The sequence below is a fragment of the Histomonas meleagridis genome, assembly GCF_020186115.1.
Source record: "Histomonas meleagridis strain 2922-C6/04-10x chromosome Unknown contig_48, whole genome shotgun sequence".
NCBI lineage: Eukaryota > Parabasalia > Tritrichomonadida > Dientamoebidae > Histomonas > Histomonas meleagridis.
Window position 1 is genome coordinate 400,046 of NW_027150891.1, and position 17,417 is coordinate 417,462.

Genomic DNA, 17,417 nt, shown 5'->3' on the forward strand with positions numbered 1-17,417 from the left:
GCACTTATTTTGGCATCTAAAAAAGGTTATATAGAAATAGTTAAATTACTTTTGGAACAAGAAGGAATTGATATTAATGCAAAAAACATTTATTTACCTTATTTAATGTTTATTATAATAATTTGATGTTTCAAAATAATATTTGGAAATTATTTAAAATATTTGTAACAGCAATAAAAGCAGCATCTAGAGAAGGTTATATTGAAATAGTTAAATTATTATTTAAATCAGCAATTATGGTAAAACAAAAATGAGCACATCAACAAGGAAAATGTTCCCATATCAAAATGCAAGAACTTAGAGTAATGAAACATTGTAATGATTCAAATTATGTTTTTACAATGAATATCAATTTGTTTAGACTTCGTTGTTAATTTTTTTTATTTTAAGTGGAATTTACTGTTTTTATGAATAAACTATTACATGTGATTATTATTAAAAACTAAAGCATGATTATTGGTTTATTTTGTGTTTAAAAAAAAAAAAACAATGAATTTTGAAATAATGATTAAAAATTATGACGGATAAAACAAAAGCATTCATTACGATTTTTTAATCTTAAACTTTGTCACAAAAATAAATTATTTTTTCTGGGTATATAGTTAATCTTTAAGGTTATTTTTTAAATTTGTGTTAATGGGTAATGAAGTGATTTAACGTATATTTTGTACTTTAATTAATTTTTTTCCCATTCGAATGGAGGCAATACAGTATTATCATATAAAACCATTACGCTAAGCGTAGTAGGAAACATATTACACCCATTTAAAAATTGAAATTTCTTACTTTTACTTTTTGAAAAAATAATGCATATTTTGCAAAATAAGTTGACAAAATATATATTTATAACAAATATAAAATATAAATAAAACCCATCCAAAAAAATCATGTTGATCCCGTCCGAGTTTTAAGCGTATGGATTGTTTTTTTGAAGAAGACGTTTAATGTCAAAAAGTTGTATTTTTTAAAAATACATCTGAATCATTCAAAAAGTTATTCCATAAACAAACGACAAAAATGCCTGTTTCAAAAATCGATCGTAATCACTGAATTTTGAATACTAACCGTCATTCAATTCCTGTTCTTCTTTCATGAAGGAATTATCCTCAGCTTCCTATGAATTAGAAACAGTTGATCCAACACCTCTTGATGCAAGCAAGTCCTTACTCGGAGTTACTAAGACAAAGCAATTTTCCTTATTTTTTTCAACAATAATGAAAATTCGCATCAAGTCGCCAATTTGGTATGTCCTAATACTTGGTGGCATATTCATGAGTGCTTTTGCATATTTAATTACACGAAACCCTATTAAAGCAACTGAAGTTCTTACGCCTAATATAACCGAAATTTCAGGTAAATGGGAAGAATTAAACTTATTACTTCAAACGTCTGAAATCGATGTTGGTTATGCTCCTAATGATACTTTTACAAAGAACTTTCTAAATGGTTTTTTCCCTGGATATGAAAAATTACAACCATTTCCCTCAAGGTCCGAACTTGAAAAATATCTTAAAACAAAGAATGAGTCAAATTATGGTATTTATCTTGCACCAAATTATTCCGTTACATTGATATCTTCGTCTGATTTTCTCGAACAAACGTACGTTCAACCCACATTTGTTCATGGATATTTTCAATATCTTTATGAAAACATCAAAAAGATAAAAATGAATGTTAAGTCAATGGGATTAGCTCATTATACACCAGCAGTTTCTCAATCGACTGTTATTTCACTCTTTTTAATGGGGATGATCTTTCCAATTTTTTCTGATAGTCAAATATTTTATCAACTTAATGTTGAGCGTATTTTCTTTATGCTCCGAATGTACAACCTGTCAGAGTTAGTCAAACACTTGGCACTTTTCCTCGCCTCCTTCATCGAACAAATACCGGTAACGGTCTTAACGGTCGTCTTCACATGCTGCACCATTGAAGACTCCAAAGGAACCGATATTACACTTGATTTAGTTGTAACATTACTTACGGTTCTAAGTATTATTTGTATCTTCTTTGTATTTGCACCATTACTTAAGTCAACTGGTTCCATTAGTGGTTTCTTATTATTCCAAATATTCGTTACTATTGTTTTTATGATATTAATATCTTTCGAAAGTAATATTCCCAAAGAAATGTGGATTGTTTTGTCTGTTCTATTCCCTCAAGGTGGATTCACATTAATAAATTTACTTATGCAAGCAGCTAAAAAAGATGGAGAACCACTTTCATGGAGTAACTTAGGCTTTGTACACAACAAAATATCAGGAACTTCGGCTCTGTTATGTATTATTGGTAATTTCATCTTTTATTCGATTTTAGCATTTTGGTTTACACTAATGAATCCACAAGCTTATGGAAGGCCATTGATTGGATGGAGAAATATGTTCAAAAGCGAAGTCTGGAGGGCTTTGTTTGGCAAGCCTAAAGTTCTAAATATTGATGATCCAGAAGAAGCCATTCGCTTTGAACATTTGACCAAGATTTATGGCGGCAGGCTTAACATCAAAGCTGTTGATGACGTTTCATTAAGTATTAAACCTGGTGAAATAGTTGTAACAATTGGGCCAAACGGTTCTGGAAAGACCACACTAATTAATTCTTTAATTGGTTCATTCCCTATAACTGAAGGTAACATCTTCTTCTTCGGCGAGCCGATTGTTAATGATTTCTCTTTTGTTTACAGGTCATTAGGCGTTGTTTTCCAAGAGAACTGCTTCATCAAGGACTTCACTGTCAAAGAAATGATTCAATTATTTGACAGGTTTACGGGCAAAAGTGAAAAGGCAATTGAGAGGGACATTCAATATTACCTATCGGCGCTTGAGTTGGCACATTGTGCTGGAAGTAAAACACAAGACCTTAGTGGAGGACAAAAACGTAAACTTCAATTAATATTAGCGTTACTTAAGTCCCCAAGTATTATTATTTTGGATGAACTTACTGCAGGAGTTGATGCACAATCTCGACAATTGATTCAAAAAGTATTAGAGAATCATCGAGATAGCACAGTATTAATGACCACGCATTCACTAGAAGAATCTGAATCATTTTCATCACAAATTATTGTTATGCAACATGGACATATCTCATTTAGTGGCACAGCAGCGGAAATGCGTAACAAATATAAATGCGGATATAACATTACGTTCATTGGCGGAGAGCCAAACATGGAACGAATATTAGAACTCGTGAGATCTATTGTTGCGGAAGCTGTTCTCGACGAGAATAACCAAATGACAGTCTCCATACCAAGCGACTTAAGAGTTGCCGACGTGCTGGAGATGCTGGAACAGAATAAGGAAAGTTTGGGATTCGAAAAGTATAACGTGATGATCGAAAGCTTGGAAGACACAATGAGGAAAATCATCGAGACGGATGAGCTAGAGCACCAGGAACACTAAACGAAATATCGAATGTACAAAATAATTTGTAGAAATGGAAATAAGCAAAGTAAAAATTATTTTCGAAATTATTAATAATTTTTCTCTGCAAAGGTTTTCGTTTTGAAGATGAACTGTATTAACACCAAATAAACATTATGTATTACATTAATGAATAAATTTTTCGTTTTGAGATGAACTGTATTAACACCAAATTAAAATTATGTATTATTTTAATGAATAAATTTTTCGTTTTGAAGATGCACTGCATTAACACCAAGTTAACATTATGTATTACATTAATGAATAAATTTTTCGTTTTGAAGATGCACTGCATTAAAACTAAATTAACATTATGTATTATATTAATGAATAAATTTTTTGTTTTGAAAACACACTATCAAAAAATGAAAAAAGTTGTTGTGTATTAATTATTTTTTTCAATAATAAGTCACGAATAATTTGCTAAATTTTGTCTGATGATATTCATTTTGGATGTTAATTTGTAATTTTTCTCATAAAAATATTTTGTTTTCAGCTTTCATAGAAAATGTTTCTATGCAAACAATAAAAATTTGAACATAACAAAACAGAATTTCGAAATTTCGTTTTCTTTATTCATTATCCACAGCAGCCTCGAGAACTGATTTTCCTTTTAACATTGACAATTTCCCTATTTCCTTTTTTCTCAATTTATACAACTCCGTATATTTCTCAGCCAAAACACATCTTTTTTGAGTTGCGATTATTGCCTTATCTAAAAAGCATAGCATTCCTATGATCAGTGGCAATTTTTCCACTGACACAACCTTCCACTTTTTCTTAGCAAAAAGTGACATCAAATCAAGAGTCATTATGTAAACTATTCTAATTTTGTAAGAGAGATACCCATCTTTTTCAAAGGTACGATAGTTCGGGGAAACATTAATTATTAATTTATAATCCCCTAATTTAGAATGAATGTTGACGGAATCATTTGTTTCATTAAAGACAACTAAAACATCAGAGTCACAAGGAGCAACCTTAAAATCGAACTTACAAAAAGCCATTTTGAATGAATCCGTTAAGTGCGACAAAAACAGTTTAAACCGTTTAGAATCATTGTCAACTTTATCGAAAAGTGACTCTGAACTTGAATTAACGTGCGTCACGCAAATAGGAAAAGAACAATAATCGCAATATGAATCGAAATTTCTTAGAACATCATCATCTTGAAATTCAACGAATTCGGAGTCTATGTTAATTAAGCCCAAAGATAATAATAAGTTTATATATTTGTTTCTTTCAGTGCCAATTTTTAATGGAATAAATTCATCGAAAGGTTCATATCTTTGATCAATTCTTAATGCTTCACGTAACGCATATTTGGAATTCGGCATTTCTGGAGCAGGTTCTTTTTCCTTTTGTAATATTTTCGTAATATTAAATGAAGAAATTCCAAATTTACCTCTAACGATTAAATGAATTTGATCGTTTTCTTTTTCTTCATGAAATGTTAAAATGTTTTTGTTGTTTAACATATAATTTTTGATGTTTTTCATGTTATTATATTGTTTAGCGATTTGGGATGGATTAATTAATGGTATTAACAATGAATGTTTTAATATTTGCGCGAGTTTTTTAACATTTTTAATATTGTCATTTTCGTCAGTTATGTTTTCAAGTGTTTTAATGCTTTTAGATAAAAATGATAAAACATAACATAAAATTCGTCGACTTTTCTTAAATAAATCAGTTTTCCCTGATAGTTCATATAATGTAATGAATATATAAATCAAAAATTCCGTTTTAACATTCGGCCCTTCGAACCAATTAAGTATGGTTTCGATTGCACCAGTATTTATTAGTACATCAGATATATTTGGAATGAAATATGTTGAAATTGATAATGTATATAATAATGAACCAACAGTTTTAACCCATGTATAAGCGAATTGATTTGAATCCAATTTTGATTTAATTATATTTCCAAGATTAAATATTCGTGATACATAAGCTAAAGAATTTTCGGTTTCGATAAGTAAAAATAATGCATATATATTAATTTCATTAATATCTTGTTTCAATGTTACCATGAAATTATTAGCTAAAGCTTGAATCGACGATTTTATTTCATCATTTTCATCCATTAGTGCTAATTCATATATGTTTTCAAATGAAAGATACCAATACGTCTTTTTGATCTCAGTAAACTTTTTATATTGTTTTGTCTCAATATCAAATTTCTCATATGAAGCATAATAAAGAATTGTCCTTAACACTTGCTTAAATATTTGTGGATATTCGACAACAAAGTTATAACATGAATTAAATAATAAATATACTGCTAAATTAGTCGGCCTTAATATCTGAAGAATATATAATATATATTGAATGAAACATTCAAACCATTTGGAATCACATCTTAAATTACCACTTGAAAATACTTTAAAGATGTTGTGTACAAATAATACTTCTTCCGATGATGGTGCATTTTCACTAGTATCAAATATAATTTTATCTATAAAGACGGTGTCATGCATTATATGTAAAAATGCTTCGGTTGGAAATTTTCGCCGAAATAATGGTCGACATGATAATATTCGTTTGTTTGTTAACGCATCAATGGAATAACTTAAAAAGATACTAAGCATTGGAAAATATCTTTGGGATTGTACTTGTTCTTTTGTAATACATTTCATGAGACCTAAAATTGAATACAAATATTTGACTCGATTTTGATCGTTGCGAGAATAAACGAATTCTTCAACTGTATCGCGAAATAATTCTTCCCAAAGAGAGCTACTTTGCTCACCTTTTAAACAAATGTTATATAAGTCTACAAGAAGATCTTTGGTACGGTCATATGCACGAAGTTCGGCTTTTTTAAATGAATTAAGAAATAATTTTCGAAGAGTTGGTGCAAGTTCACTATGTTTCTTAAATTTTATGGTGCGATCAAGACACGTTATTAAACATTTAATACATTCATACCATGTTTGCAGATCAAATGAAGGAGATGTTTGACATGTTTCATTGGTTTTGCAAATATTTTCTAATAATTCATATGCTACCCAATAACAATCACGGTTGTTTGGGAACTCTTCTTCGAAAATTATGGGAAAATTTTGGAAAAAATATTTTATGTATATATTAAATCGATCATAATTAAATATAGCATTAGGATCAGCTGGATCAACAAGCCACCTTGAAAGTATGTTAAGGGTTTTATCTAAATAATAAGGATCATCTAATTTGAGAGAAAAAAATAAAATTGGTAAACAAAAATTAATATCTTTTTCTTCATACATTCGTTCTCGTAAATCAGAATCAAATAAAGAATCGATTGTAATCTTTGCAATTGACCTTGATTTGTCTTTTGATAGAAAAGAGAGAACTTGGCAACCGTATTCCATTTGCCGCACAACCGAAAGTTTATCGATAGAAATGTGACAATTAGAACAGAAAATTTTGAACTACAGGTAGTCACTTTTTTGTAGCATTTTTTATCTATTACTTTTTGTAAATTTTTTTTATGCTTTTATTTACTGAGTATCATTTTGCTATAATGAATGAAAATAACATAAAATAACAATTGGGATAAAAAAAAATTGACTTAACATCTGTACATAAAATATTTTGTATACGCATCCCTTCTCTACACTAAAAGCTCTTTCAACTTTGGAGGCAATGAGTGAGAAAACGTTTTCCCAAGGTTTAAAACTTTAGGAGACCGTTTGCCCAATTTCTGCCAAAATATAAAACAAAAAATAACCGTTGAAGAAATTTAATAATTACTGAAGTTTAATCGTCATTGATAAACAATTCAAAAAAAGCTATCGATCATTTTTGATTGAATCACACAACAAAACTTTTAGAAAAATAAAATCAATCTTTTACGCTATAGGGTTCCAAGAGTTTGAGCATATTTTCTAATGTTTGCTTATAAAAAATATGTGCCTCTGTGGGAAGACATCTGCCCAAGATGAAAAACCCAATTTTTTATATTTAGAATGTTATCATTCCCTTCAGAACTCAAAGAACGGAGCCCCTGACATTAGAAGCATTAGAAGTAGTCCAACGAAACACTTCCATAAGTTGGTAGAATATACCAAGTTTCTTCTTAAAATTATAATCACACAATCATTATATTATTGAAGTCACAAGGGAAAAAAAAATATGTAGTAAACGTTCATTTTTTAAAAAAAAAAATTTTCTTCTCATTGATGCTTATGAATTTGGTTTTAATTGTATTTTGTATAAAAATGGCATTTTTTGAAGTGAGATTCAATATTCATTGATAAGTTTTGCAAAGCAACGTTTATTGATCAAATAAACCCAAGATTGTTACATTCAAATTGAGCTTTTAAAAAGGCACCCCAGGCCATTCAATAAGTATATCGTTAATTCAAAATCTCGACAAGATGTCTCAACAAATCCCAGTCCCCACGGGACTCAGGGAGGTATGTGAACCTATATCCGAAAAACAGAATTTAATCGATCCGAATATGCCATTGTTTATAAAAAATAAATCACAAATTGGTGAAATTTCATTTCGACAGGACATATATTTATCTTCTCTTTTAACATATTCACAATTTATTTTAAGGTGGCTTACAGTTTGCTCTGGAAAGACAAAAATGGAAAGATTAGAATTAAAATGTAAAATTCAAGTTACATCTAGTTCAACTTTAATAGCAAATCGATGTCGTTTTTCCCCAAGCGATTTAGAAGGAGAGTGTACAATTGAAATTTTTTCAAACTCCAAAGGAAGATTTTATGATTGTGAATTTTATTCAGGAGTAAAAGCATCGCTTGTCTTTAGGGACAGGTCACGTGGGTCAGTTCAAAGGTGTAAATTTTTAGAGAGTCAAAATACCTCGATTCTTGTTATGGATCGTTCAGATGCAAAAATTTGCAATACTACATTTAAAAACACAGCCAAATATTCACTTTATATTTACAAAAATTCTACAGGGGTAGTCAGAGAGTCATTATTTTGTAGTCAACCAGGCAAAGGAATATTCGTATTAAATCAATCAAATGTACATGTTTTTAATACACAATTTGAAGATTGCAGAGGAGGCGGTATATCTGTTGCCGAGAAGTCACTTGTTTATGCATCTGATTGTATTTTTAAAGATGTTATTAATTCATCAGTCCATGGAATGAAAGAAAGTAATCTTAAAATCGAACGTTGTTCCTTTCAAGGGTGTGGAGGCAATGGTGTTAATTATGAATATTCTACAGGATATGTATATTTATCACGATTTCTCAATATGAAATTTCCAGCTATTGCATGTTTTGGTTCACTATCGAATCCAGTTATATACAATTCTACTATACAAAACTGTGATTCTTTTGGCATAGTTACAAGAGATTGTTCAGTCCCATCATTTGTTAAGTTATATATTGAACAAACTTATTCACATGCATTTTCTATCTCTGACCTAAGCAAGCCTATAATCAGAGAATGTTTAATTCTTAATGTTTCCAAATATCCATTTTCTATATATAATGGTGCTGAACCGATAATATTTAACAACGTTATCAAAAGTGCCAAACTTTTTGATATATTTACACTTGGCAATCCGAAATTTAGATATAATACATTTGTTACAGATGAAATAACATATAATATTCATAACCATGGGAATTGTAGCATAGAGAATTTTCAAGAAAATATTTTACAAACTAAAGAAGGCAAAATATATTTAACAAAGTTGAATGAAGATCACAAAATTATTATCCAAGATAAACCTCTGTCTAAAGAAGAAATTGCTTTATATAAAGAAAGAAGGAGAAGAGAAAACGAACAACCACAGAAAGCAATTATAGAACAAACACCAAAAGTTTCGACTCCATTACTTCAAGCGCCAAATATATCATCATCACTCATTGACACACGAAGAAACTTTTACGGCCAAAATACGCAAAACAAATTGTCAAGTTCGCAAGCAAACATGATACCGCACACGCAGAATCAAAATCTTCAATCACTTCAATCGTCACAAAAAGTATTGCCGCCAATGCCAATATATCAATTACCGCAGCAGCCGCCTCAAGTCGCATTACCGCAGCAGACACAGAGCCAAATGCCGCCGCAATATCGATTACCTCTACAGGGACAATATCAAGTACAACAACAAGATGAAATGAAAGTATATGCGGATCCTGATTTTAATCAGGAAGCATTTGCTGTACCTAGGATATTATTTGATAGGGTTAAACTTGTTCAAGATCAACAACAACAGCAACAAACATACAGAAAAATTGAATATTTTGTTCTCGGTTATATAAATATATCAGAATTAACGGTCGACAATTCAAAAGGTAAAGTGATAGAAAATTGTGATGTTTATTTGAAGGCCGATAAAAAGACTTCAATATTTCATCTCAACAAAGATGATGAAGTAGAAATACTGGAAACAGTTGAAGATACATATAAAGTTCGGTTTGAAAGAGAGGGGTACATTAAAGCCACCAGGCAATCTTCTTATAGACCATTCTCACCGCGACCTATATTTAAACCTCCGCAGAATCTTCTTCAGCCACCACAAAACTTAGTGCAGCCACCACAGTATCTTCTTCAACCTCCACAGAACTTTGTTCAGCCTCCGCAAAATCTTCTACAGCCTCCACAGAATGTTATCCAACCACCACAAAATCTTCTACAGCCTCCGCAAAATCTTCTACAGCCTCCACAGAATGTTATCCAACCACCACAAAATCTTCTACAGCCTCCACAGAATGTTATCCAACCACCACAAAATCTTCTACAGCCTCCGCAAAATCTTCTACAGCCTCCACAGAATGTTATCCAACCACCACAAAATCTTCTACAGCCTCCACAGAATGTTATCCAACCACCACAAAATCTTCTACAGCCTCCACAAAATCTTCTACAGCCTCCACAAAATCTTCTTCAGCCTCCACAGAATCTTCTTCAGCCTCAACAAAATCTTTTACAGCCTCCACAGAATGTTATCCAACCACCGCAGAATCTTCTTCAGCCTCCACAAAACTTTGTTCAGCCACCGCAGAATATGTCACAACAAACTGTAACCAATTCTACTGAAAATTTGGAGCAAAATGAAATACTTAAAATACTTGGAGTTAACTCTATTGAAGAAGCTAAAGATAAAATCACAGAATATCGAACATTAATTGAATTATTAAAGAGTCAAGAAAAAATGTTAATGACGAGACAAGAAAATTACTTTAAAGAAAACAAGAAAAAAGAGATCGGATTCAAAGTACAGATTAAAAATCTCGAAAAAAGAGAAGAAGAACTATTTGGTGCACTCAATGTTAAATCCAGTGAAGAAGCAATAAATCAATTTAATGAAATTAATAAGACCAGAGAAAAGCTGTTTTCATTATTAAAGGTCAAAACAATGGACGAAGCTATAAACAAAGTGAATCAGCAAATTAAAGTTATGATGAACATAACAAAAATACAAAAGCAAAACAAAGAGAAACAAGAAGAGAAAGAGAAAGAACTTCAGCATAAAGAAAAAGAAATTGAAACACTTAATAAAGAACTTCGAGAACAAGAACGAATTAAACAAGAAAATGAACAATTTCACAATGAATTCAATAAAATTAATGCGATATCTGGAATTAACGACAACGAAAAATCGATTGAATTCTTACGACTTACGAAACGAACAGTTGAAGAACTTTATGAACATCTTAATGTCAATAATAAAGAAACAGCTATTGCACAAATTAATGAAATGAAAAGGGTCAACGAAGAGACGACAAATGAAATTAATGAAATTAATAAGGCCAACGAAAAGCTGTTTTCATTATTAAAGGTCAAAACAATGGACGAAGCTATAAACAAAGTGAATCAGCAAATTAAAGTTATGATGAATATAACAAAAATACAAAAAGAAAACAAAGAGAAACAAGAAGAGAAAGAGAAAGAACTTCAGCATAAAGAAAAAGAAATTGAAACACTTAATAAAGAACTTCGAGAACAAGAACGAATTAAACAAGAAAATGAACAATTTCACAATGAATTCAATAAAATTAATGCGATATCTGGAATTAACGACAACGAAAAATCGATTGAATTCTTACGACTTACGAAACGAACAGTTGAAGAACTTTATGAACATCTTAAAGTTAAATCTAAAGAAGAAGCGATTAATGAAATCAACGAAATGAAAAGAGTCAACGAAGAGACGACAAATGAAATTAATGAAATCCGCAAATTCAATGACGAAGTCTTTAAATTCTTTGATATCAGAACGAAAGAAGAGTTTAACAATTGGAGCAAAGAACTTAGCAAATCAATGAAAGAAATGAGAAACGTGTTAAATGTCAATACGAAAGATGATGAGTCCATAACATTTCAAGAGATTAAGCGATTAACGGAAGAATCTCTTAAACATGTGAATGAAATCAACAGAAACAATGAAGAAATATATTCGACGTTCAAAGTTAACACTCCAAAAGAAGTCATCGATACGTACAAAGAAGTGTATAATTCCAATTCGCAAATATTTAATGCACTTAATGCTAAAACTACAAAAGAAGCAGTTGATATGATAAATGAAATGAAGAAATCAAATGAAGAAATATTTAAGATATTAAATGTTGATAATTATGAAGAAGTAATAACGCAAATTGAAGAAATGAAGAAATCATATGAAGAAGTAAAAACACAAATTGAAGAAATGAAGAAATTAAATGATGAAATGTTTAAGGTATTAAATGTTGATAATTATGAAGAAGTAAAAACGCAAATTGAAGAAACGAAGAAATCATATGAAGAAGTAAAAACACAAATTGAAGAAATGAAGAAATTAAATGATGAAATGTTTAAGATATTAAATGTTAATAATTATGAAGAAGCAATAATTCAAATCAAAGAAATGAAGAAATCATATGAAGAAATGTTTAAGGTATTAAATGTCAATAATTATAAAGAAGTAAAAACGCAAATTGAAGAAATGAAGAAATCATATGAAGAAATGTTTGAGGTGTTAAATGTTAATAATTATGAAGAAGCAATAATTCAAATCAAAGAAATGAAGAAATCATATGAAGAAATGTTTAAGGTATTAAATGTCAATAATTATAAAGAAGTAAAAACGCAAATTGAAGAAATGAAGAAATCATATGAAGAAATGTTTGAGGTGTTAAATGTTAATAATTATGAAGAAGCAATAATTCAAATCAAAGAAATGAAGAAATCATATGAAGAAATGTTTAAGGTATTAAATGTTGATAATTATGAAGAAGTAAAAACGCAAATTGAAGAAATGAAGAAATCATATGAAGAAATATTTAAGGTATTAAATGTTAATAATTATGAAGAAGTAAATAAAAACAATTTAAACAATAATAAAATCGATGTAAACGAAGTCGAAAAGCGATTGCTTGTTCTCAATCAAGTATTGGATAACTTGGACTGTGACTTAGGAGAAGTTATCCACAAAATTAACAATATGAAAAATATGCTTTCACAAATGATTCAAAAAAACAAAAAATTAAATAATGAAATCGAAATTTTAAATAATGAAATCAAAAGTTTATATATTAAAATCGAAGATTTGTGTAAAGAAATCCAAACTTTAAATAACGAAAAAGAAACTTTAAAGAATGAAAACGAAACTTTGAAACTGAGTTTGGGTACCCAAGATCCAAACACTCAATCCTTGTGTGAGGAAATCAAAAAATTAAAAGAAAACAACGAAGAATTGCAAAAAGAAAACGCGGATTTGATGCAGGCAATGGAGAATTTGATGAATGATGAGGACGAATGAAGTTCACCCAACGATAGAAACGAATGAATGCAAAATCATCGGATTTACATTCAAAAACTGAAGCGTTTGAAAAAGTGATAATTTTAATTAAAGTATGTGTAAATATATTTGTGGTGTTTTATACTTTTATACTGGAGTTCTCATTTGGGTAAAAAGAAATGTTTCCATGGGTCAAATTGTTTTTGTACTTTAATAAAATTCGTGATCAAAATTAATTTTTGTGATTAATTACTCAAGAATTAACTAAGCAAGAAGACATTCTATTTAGAATTCATCATTGGCCATTGCGTAGCTTTATCTAATCTAAACTGTTTCTAAAGAAAAATTTCACCCAAAAAAGTACAAAAAAATGTTTACATATTTCACATGGAATTATACTTCAGGGTCAGTGGTTTTTACCTATCTGAGAACTCTATTTTATTTACACTTTAAGTTATAAAAATAAAATATTTCATTATCAATTAGTAAATAAATTTTTTAATCAAAATAGTTTTCTGATTTAAATGTTAAATATATAACATTAAATGAAATATTTATTATTAATTCATCTCTAGTAAGGAGGAACAAAGATTTAAACTTTTTATGATTTTTTATTCAATATTTTCTATGTGTTTAGTTAAAAATTTTGAATTGTTTCGGGGAATTCCTCACTCTTTTTTGTATAGTTTACAATGAAATCAAAACCAGATGAAGCAAAGTCCTGTTAAAAAACGTAAAGCAGAAGAAAAGACTCCTGGTCTAATAAAATTTTTCACAAAAAATACTCTTAATAATGAAACCAGTTTAATGGTTTTAAAAACCATTGATATATCATTAAAAACCAAATATATTTTTTCTGCTCCAAGGACATATAAAATACGTGATGAATGTTTGATTTCTTTTTTTGAGCATTGTTTTTCACATTCAATTTTGCCAGAAATTGGCAGTCCAGAATATGAAATTCAATTTGATTTAAGTCTTGATATTATCCTTTCTATAATTTCTTATTATCCTTCCCATAATTTTTTTAATGAACTTGTTGTTTGTTTGGCTTCATTATTACAAAATCAAAAAATCAATTCATTTCCATCACCAATTCCAAACAAATCCTTTAAGTTAGATCACAACAACATTGAGAAATCCATTTTTTTTCTATTTAAATTGTTAGAAAGGTCATTAAAGTTTTATAATGTTTCGATGAATGTATTACCATTAATATTTTCATCATTTCAATATCCGAATGAATCACTTCATTTGATATCATTTTCATGTTTATTATCCATTCATACCATATCCATTCAACAACAAATACAAATAATTCGGATTCTTATGAATTACATATATTTTCATTTAGAAAACAACAAATTTATCGACGAAGTTAATATCTTTATATACAAAATCCTAAAACAAACCATAAAATTAATACCAAAATCATTTTTATGTATTTTAGGAAGTGATTTTATATCATATTTATCATTACTTAAGACGTATTCCAATTATAAATTTATAAATCCGATTTTTATATTAATCAAAAAATATATTAAATCGAATTATCAAATTATTAATATTTGTATGCCAATTATCATAAATTATTATCAATATTTTTATCAAAACAAAATATATAATGAAATTTGTTTATTAATATCAAAAGAGAATTCGATTTTTAAAGATAAAATTTGGACAAAATATAAAAATGAAATTAATTTTTATCCTTTTTTATTAAAATTTGGGTTAATAAATGATTTTAATTTTCATGGATTATTATCTATTAATGATAATAATTTATTTTATGAAATAATTTGTTCATTACTTGAAAATGGAATTGAAATTCCGGAATTTATTATCCGAAACATTAAAGAAATGTTAATAAATATACCGCCGTTAATACATCAAATCTCGAAACTTATACATTATTTTCCCGAAAATATTTTTACTATTAATTATTTAACAAAAGATTATATATATTTTTTGTTGTATGAGAAAAGTTTAATAAATAATAAATTAATTTTGCCGGATAATTTTAAAGAATATGTATTAAATTCCGATGACTTAAGATTAATATCATTATATTTAAAATATAATTCAAATGATAAAGAACTCTTTAGAAATAATTTTCCATTAAAAATCGAAGAATTAAATAATGAAAAATTATGGATGATACCATATTTCTCATATTCTTTTAGTTTATTTTATGATGAAAACATTGAAAATAATTTCTTCGAAAACATTTTAAATAATAATAACTTAAAAATATTTTTATATATATCTAAAGAAAAGAAACTTTGGAAATTTTTTATTAAACAAATCTTTGGTAATGTTTTATCTAAAACACCAAAAATTTGTTGTAGTGCTTATAGTATAACATTTTATACAACTAATTTAAATGAAATATTACAAAAGAATTCGTTTTTGTTTTGTAAATATTATATACAATCATTACCAAATAAAACGAAATATTTATTTGATAATATAATATCATTATTTCCTAAATCAAGTAAATATTCACGATGTAAATTTATACCTTTTGGTAATATAATATGTCCATTATGTATTAAACAAAACAATAAAGAAGCATTAAAATTATATTGTAAAGAATGTAAAAACGAATTTACAATGTTTAAAGATTATTTCCCTGATACTGTTAAAAAGTTTAATATGCAATTTATGTTATTAGAAAGTTTCTCCGAAATAATTTCATATAATTTAGTGAAAGAACCAAATAATAAACAAAAGTTCGAATTCTTAGAAACTTTAGTTAAACGAAATCTTAAAAAGAATTTAATTAATGATTGTTATTTAATTTTAGCATTTCTTTTATTATCATATGGAAAAAGACATAAAAATTCGGAAAATGCAATAATTGGTTTATATCATTTAATATATGAAGAAGAAGAAAATAATGACTTCAATGATATATTAATTAAATTATTACGACAACATTTCGAACGAATATTATATCAATTTTCACATTTTACTACAATAAATTATGTATATAAAAAAGATACAATTAATTCATTAATAGAATTAGTTAAATTTATAGAACCGAATGATGATAACAATTCATTATTATTACAATATTCACAATATTATCCGAAAATTTTATCTATAATATCATTAACTATTAAAGATATTAAATTAACAAAGAAATGTTTAAAGTTTTATGAAAATATTTTAATGAATTGTCGTAATGAATTAACTATTAAAAATTTGTTTTGTCCAATTTATTCACAAATTATACCATTTTTTCATATTTATCCAAATTTAGTTACATCGATATTATATATATTAATTAAAGAAAAAGAATTAATTACTTCTTGTTACTTTAAATTAATTGCATATAATTTTTTAAAAGGTAAAACATTTAATCAACAAATTAATAATTTTAAAAAACTTAAACAATTTAATGAAATCAAAAAAATTTTATCAAATTATTTATTTAAATCAATTGAAGATAAAGGTCCAATTTTTAGGTCATTTTTTGAAGAAAATGATAGTTATATAGAAGATTGGTGTATTAATTTAACATCAGTTTGTCCAAGTTTTCGTACATTATTATTAAAGCAAATATTATTAAAAATTAAATCAAATCCAAATGAAATCAATAAAATTAAAGATAAGAAATATTTTGTTGAAATTTGGAGTATATTTACTTCAGATTCCGAAATCAAAAATCGAATTTTATGTTCAAGAATTATTTCATTAATTAATATTCAACAAAAAACTTTTGATGAAATACAAATAAATAATACCAAAAACTTCAAGAAAAAAGAAGAAATATTTTATTTACTTTCACATTTCATTGCGAAATGTATCGAAAATTCAAGTTCTATACAAGTACATGATCATGCAGCATATTCTATACAAAAATTACTTATTAAATTAAAACTATTTGAAAATGAAAACTTCGAACAAAATGAAAATTGGAATAAATTATCAACAAAAGTCCAAAATTTAGTACGACCATATTTACGTAATAAACTTCAAATAGTTACTAAAGCACAAGACTTTCATTTTCCGATATGTTTAACAACTAATTCTTTAAACAATTGGTTATTTTCAATCACAAAATGTATATTAACGAATTATAAGAATATAAAACCTAAAATCCCAGTAATATATTATCATTGTCAATTGTTATTAATTGATTCACCAGAATTATGTAAATATGTTTTACAACAAATCTTTATACATTTTGCAAATAATACAAACCAACAATTTATTACTGATATCCAATTAGAATTTAAAACATTATGTGAATTCATTGAAAATAAAGAAGATAAAGAAAAAAAGAAATTTGCAAAAC

At 27.7% G+C, this 17,417-nt stretch overlaps 2 protein-coding genes across 2 annotated transcripts; both read left to right on the forward strand.

Annotated features, from left to right (window-relative positions):
- Nucleotides 1-1,091: 1,091 nt before the first annotated feature.
- On the forward strand, nucleotides 1,092-3,398 carry GO595_006844 (ABC transporter family protein; the record flags this gene model as incomplete). The annotated part of the gene is made up of 1 exon (XM_067920242.1): nucleotides 1,092-3,398. One exon carries the CDS (start codon nucleotides 1,092-1,094, stop codon nucleotides 3,396-3,398), a length of 2,307 nt encoding a protein of 768 aa, XP_067773064.1.
- A 5,921-nt stretch (nucleotides 3,399-9,319) lies between these two features.
- On the forward strand, nucleotides 9,320-13,135 carry GO595_006845 (microneme protein MIC12; the record flags this gene model as incomplete). Its single annotated transcript, XM_067920243.1, has 1 exon — nucleotides 9,320-13,135. The coding sequence occupies one exon, from the start codon at nucleotides 9,320-9,322 to the stop codon at nucleotides 13,133-13,135; it is 3,816 nt and encodes a 1,271-aa protein (XP_067773065.1).
- Between the last annotated feature and the right edge of the window lie 4,282 nt (nucleotides 13,136-17,417).